The sequence below is a fragment of the Carex rostrata genome, chromosome 3 (assembly GCF_964058835.1).
Source record: "Carex rostrata chromosome 3, lpCarRost1.2, whole genome shotgun sequence".
NCBI classification, from domain to species: domain Eukaryota; kingdom Viridiplantae; phylum Streptophyta; class Magnoliopsida; order Poales; family Cyperaceae; genus Carex; species Carex rostrata.
The window spans coordinates 11,353,616-11,359,607 of NC_135920.1; the positions used below are offsets into that span (position 1 = coordinate 11,353,616).

Below are 5,992 nucleotides of genomic sequence, written 5' to 3' on the forward strand. Positions count from 1 at the left end.
ACAATTATACGTAGAGAAAATCCTTATTTGAATCATTTAATCATATATTTTCCAATTTTGCTTATTTACATATTATTTCTCCTCTAAATTGTTTAATAACATGTCTTACTTGTGGAGAAAATTAGATATTAAATCGCAATGATATTTCAAGAACTTTTTTATATTATATTTGATCATTTTTTTATTTTTTGTTGTTTCTTTTATTGTTATTTATTATTTGGATATCTATTTTTTCTCATTTGTATATTTTATTTTCATTTAAATTTATTTTTTTCTTAATTTTGTGTTAACGTCAAATAAAAATGTCTCTTTATATTCTATTCAATCTTACAATATGTTTCCGTTGCAACGCACGGGCACGATACTAGCAACAGTAATATTTGTAAAGTTAATAATAAAAATAGTAGCAATAAAAGGAGTAGAACTAGGGTGCTCTTAAGCTCACTAAAGTTTTGGTGAGCTTAACTCTAAAACTAATAAAATCGATTTCAAATGACGAATCTGAACCGTTGAAATCTGCCTACCTTACGTGTGATGCATCTACATATGAAATTTGTAGACATTCGAATTAATTTAGTATAAAGTCAAGCGGTCAAAATTAGAAGGTTAATAAATTAATTTTAGTGCATTCATTTTTGAACGTTTTTTGACCGCTTGACTTTATACTAAATTAATTCGAATGTTTAAAAATTTCACATGTAGATGCATCACACGTAAGATAGGCGGGTTTCAACGGTTCGGATTCGTCATTTGAAATCGATTTGATAAGTTTTAGAATTAAGCTCACCAAAACTTTGGTGAGCTTAAGAGCACCCTAGTTCTACTCGCAATAAAAGTATCTATGTATATAGCAATAAAAGTTCCATATTTTTTACCATGCTACGAAAGAGCTGTCCCTCCAGGTTACTTCCGAACCAGGCAATGAATTTAATTGATGTGTTTACTTTGAACAAGTCTCTTGTTTCAATTGATTAGGAATATTTTGACAAGTTATTAATCATTTCGTCGAAGAAAATTGAACCGGCCCAATGCATGACAGCAAGCAAACCAATGTCTTGTACCATGACTTTGAGAGTTCGAGTCAATGATCTTGACTCGACAAGTCAAGAGCGGCCATTCTGAGAGACATTCGGTACAAACAGACTTGATTGTCGACCTTAAAAAAGAAATCTGTAAACCTTAAGGAAACTTTCTTTATACAAAATAACGCGGTTGTCATGATTTCGCCAAAGAATATTCATCGATCGAGTATCCGAGCATGGATGGTCATGGTTCGTTTTGGGTTATGATGTTTCAAAAAGAATTAATGGATGGATCGGACCGTTGACTCATTGACTGGACAAGACCCCACATAAAAAGAAATGAGAACGAAATGTGGAAAATATTGATCATATCTAATTTAAATTTTGAATTTTTGTGGAATTTAAGTCAGCTAGTTTTTGGTCCAAAAGTAATACAGATGATTTAAAACTCTTCTGGAATAATGCAATTTAATTAGTATTTTCGATAACTCAAATAAGGGTGTGTGTATGCCGAATTTTTTTAATTACTATCTTTGTGAAATGAATAAACGGAGGAGCTATTAATTTTGGCGAAATTTCATTTTGCTTTGTAAAAATGAAATTTCTCCAAAAACAATAGCATCTCCGTCTATTTATTTCAAAAATGGTAACTAATAAAAATTCGCGTGTGTAGGTTAAGGAATTATTTATTGAGTAGGGTTAAAATGCATTATTAATTTTGTACTTCAATTATACTCTACAATTTTTATCTTTGTTTTCAAATTTTAAACAATCAATCCAAACTGCTCAGCGTGATCTTCATATTAAAAATGTGTTTAGAGATCAAATTTTATATTTTTTTTTTAAAATTGTTTACTATTTTTTAAGATAGGTACGAAATCACTGCTTTTGGTCCATATAAAAACAATGATTTTGTACTATCTAAAAAGATAGTAAAAATTTTTCACAAAATATAAAATTTGATCTCTAAGCACATTTTAATATGAATATTATGTTGAATGGTTCAGATTAACTATTCAAACTTTATAAATAGAGATATGAGATATAGTTGGAGCACATAACTAATAGTGTATTTTAACCCGACTCATTTAATTAAGGACAACCGGAAAAGCAAATAAATAGATTCTGTTTTGGTTTTCTTGTAGCAAATTTAATGGATTAAATTGTGATAACTAATTAAGAAATATTCAAAATCTCTTCTATTTTACTTTTAGTATATAATTTTCAAATTAAATATTCACATTAACATAAAGAAATCCATATAATTCTTTTTCAATATTCTTTATAATATTTTTGCACTCAACCCAATTAATTAATTGTAACATAATTCATTCATTGCCATACTTCAATCAGTATTTTTAAATGCGACCGCATGGAGGTAAAGATGCTCCTCGAAAACACAACACACAAAGTTATACAGATTCATCAACATAAGAACACAAATCTTGGAGGTAAAGATGCTCCTCGAAAACACAAAAACATAAATTACATGAGATATCTTCCTGTTGAGCTTTTCTTTGTCACACTACGGACCTGTTCGGCAACTCTTTCCGTAGGATTTTTATAGGAAAAAGTAAGGTCATTGGTAAATTTTCTATGATCCGTTCGGTGCTAAAGTTTGATTTTTTATTTCCATTTCCTATGGATTTATTTTCTTTGTCCTCTTCAGATTTTATGAGGAAAAAAATTTGACTAGGAGCTCCGTTATTTTTTCCAATATGGCACAACTCTTGCAAAAAATAATTAAACAATTGTATTTGTGGATTGTTGACCGTATTCCAATGTTTAATTAAACTTGGTTGATCCTTATATGTGATATTGTTTCATATATTCTAGCAGCCTTGTCTCAAGAAAATTCCTTATATGTGATATTGTTTAATAATCTGAACGGTTCAAACTACAAATAAACAGTTCAGATTGTCTAGGAGCATTAAAAGTGTTCTTTCTGAAGCGGAGTTGAAGCCCAACGCGACTTTCTATGCTTAAATTTTCCCGTGACTACAGCCCACGCGTCAAAAATTCAATTTCTCCCGTGCGACAAAGCAACGAATTTTTTTTTTGAACTATACGCGTTTAATTCATAAAATTCGTTAAAAACGCAAATAATACGCGAATTGAACGTTTAATTTGTGAATTACTGTATTATTCGCGGATTGATACGCTGATGGCTCAAAAACGTTTAATTCGCGAATTAAACGCGAACTATGTTACTGTTGTTCATGCCAAGAAAGGGTATGTTCCTAGCAGAAACAAATTGTTTCCGACTGTGATGGTCTATAACGTCCTCTGGACGTTATACAATATCACGTTTTCTCTATATCTCGAAGAAACTCAAATCCGTTCTCCATTATCGATATTTATTTAAATAATTTCCTATTAATAAAAATCATTGTCAATATTTATTTAAATAATTTCCTATCAATAAAAATTTCGCTCAAGTTACCTGTCAAGTACTTTTGAAAAAAAAAAAGTTACCTGTCAAGTAGAATTGGAATCTTACGTACCGATCACAAATTTGAACTAATAAGATATCTGGTTTTGTACGGTGGGTACAGTATTCAATAGTAGATGGATATTTCAGTGCTCTTTCAAGTCTAGAGGAGAGGAAGACCATTGTCAATTTGTCATGCAGTAGCAGTCAAAATCCAAAAATTAGCCACTGTACCACTGGTGCCTTGAATTCTTGTAAGGTTCTTCCCAAGTTCCTGTCAATTTCCATCAAAGAATTAAATTGAGTTTTCAGTGCAAATACATGTTATATATGTGAGCCCTCCATGTGCCGATTCTATTTCATGAGAATGGACCCACATTGAATAGACTATCTATGTATTTCTTTTTGACCAATGAAAGATAATTGACGTCATTTGTAATTAATTATTTAGATAGTCATATATAGTTCATAAATTGTAATACGAAATGAAGAGCTTTTTTATGAGAAAAAGTTTGAGTTACCAGAAAATTACCATTGGTAATTTGTACTTGGTTAGATTAAGTAATTTTTATTATTTGGGATTTAGCAAAAGTCCATTATAGAGACTAAACATTAGAAAAATCGGGCAAAATGCTACTGGTACAGAACTGAGGACAAAATAGACAAATTCCAAGGACTTAATTTTCCACGTCTTCTTTCTAAAGTATGCCCGTGTGGAGACCAATAGCTCCTATAATGCCTTCCTTCCGTACCGGCTTTGCCCCTTATATAAGCACAACCATAGTTGTTAATTCTTTGCAGCGCTCAGATTAAACATCAGATATATACTGCATTAATTGGCAGCCTGAGGTGTGGTCAAAATAAGAGATACAATGGAGAAATGTGTAAGTGATAATCTGGAAGTGGATTTGCCGGGCTTTCGGTTCCATCCGACAGAACAAGAACTCATTGAGTATTACCTCTCACGAGTTGCACATGGCAAAACACTGAAATCAGAGATCATTCGAATGCTTAACATATACCAACACGATCCTTGGGAGCTCCCCGGTACTTATGAGAATTAATTTGTAAATATAGTTCATTTAAGTTCTGCTATGCAATTATGATAAATAACACTCAAAATTTACACTATTTAATTTACAGGACTGGCGGTTGGGGAGAGAGAATGGTACTTCTTTGTGAGACTGGATAAGAAAACTGGAGGGAATGGAGGCCGGCCAAACAGGACAACCGAACGGGGTTTCTGGAAGGCCACAGGCTCTGACCGGAAAATATTGCGGGCAGCAGAGCCGAGGCAGCTTATTGGGATGAAGAAGACGCTGGTATTCTACAAGGGGAGGGCCCCGCGAGGTGCTAGGACGGATTGGGTCATGAACGAGTACCGATTGCTTGACACTGCCCGATGCGCCACGCCTCCTCAGGTATGCTACATCTGCAAATATCTGGTCATAAAATAGCATACTGTCATGTTAATTTGAAAAATCATATATGGTTTGATTTCAAAAGCTGATTGTCCACTGCATGAGTAATTAATATTTTTTAGAGTAATAAGTAACTAAAATTAACACATCAATTACTCTCATAATTTCTTCATAAGAGACCGGAAGGAATACCAAATTTGCAAATTCCTAGAGCAACAATTTGAGCAAGTAATCATACATGTAAAAAATATTAACATTGCTTTACTTCGAAATTAATAAATAACAGTACTGAATGCAGGATGATATAGTATTATGCAAGATATATCGCAAGGCAAAATCAATGAAAGAGTTGGAGCAACGGGCAGCGAAGGAACAGGTTAATCAAGTTTCGTTTGATGAAGGCAGTTCTTCAACAAATGCAGATAATTCATCATCTGAAAATCAAGAACATCCGGTCATGACATCGACCCAATTAAACGGTCAGGAGGTAAGGAACACAGAAGATGAGAGGGTCAAGCAAGAAATAGAAGTTGTATCTGAATCAACGGCGTTGTTGCAATCAGTTAATGAATTACCTCCTCTTGAGATTCAAGTACCAAATTATAACTTTGATGTCATACATGACACATTGTTCTCTCAGATGTGCAGTGCATGGCTAGATCAGGGATCTCCATATGCCAATTTGCTGAACTTCTAAATGCTAGCATAAAAAGCATGTAATGGTATGGTATTTGATAGAGTATGTCTCTGATGTATATTATAACTAATTACTGTTTGCTGGTTTGGAATCTTTATATATTGAATCTTAAGCGAGGTTCAGAGACTTGTCTTTGGAGGATAAAATATTAAATTTTGAACCACTTTCTATTTACATTTGATTATAGTTAGAAAGGGAATTGTAAATTGCAAGTCAATAAATCTTCCAACTAAGCATATAAATAAGTATTCCCAGATAAGTCCCTGTCTTTTTGTTTAATATTAGCTGAGGAGCAATGAGAAACATTGAGCTGCTCTCATGATCAATTAAGTGAAATGTGGTTTTCTAAATCCAAATAACAAAACCAAGCATTAGCTCAATTTTTGAGCTAGAAAAATCTGATGGCGGTTTGAGAAATTAG

The 5,992-nt window shown here is 32.8% G+C and overlaps 1 protein-coding gene across 1 annotated transcript; it reads left to right on the plus strand.

The window, feature by feature from the left end:
- Nucleotides 1-4,223: 4,223 nt before the first annotated feature.
- On the plus strand, nucleotides 4,224-5,683 carry LOC144551476 (NAC domain-containing protein 22-like). Its single transcript, XM_078299444.1, has 3 exons — nucleotides 4,224-4,500; nucleotides 4,597-4,874; nucleotides 5,173-5,683. Exons 1-3 carry the CDS (start codon nucleotides 4,326-4,328, stop codon nucleotides 5,569-5,571), a joined length of 852 nt encoding a protein of 283 aa, XP_078155570.1. The 5' UTR covers nucleotides 4,224-4,325; the 3' UTR covers nucleotides 5,572-5,683.
- Nucleotides 5,684-5,992: the final 309 nt, after the last annotated feature.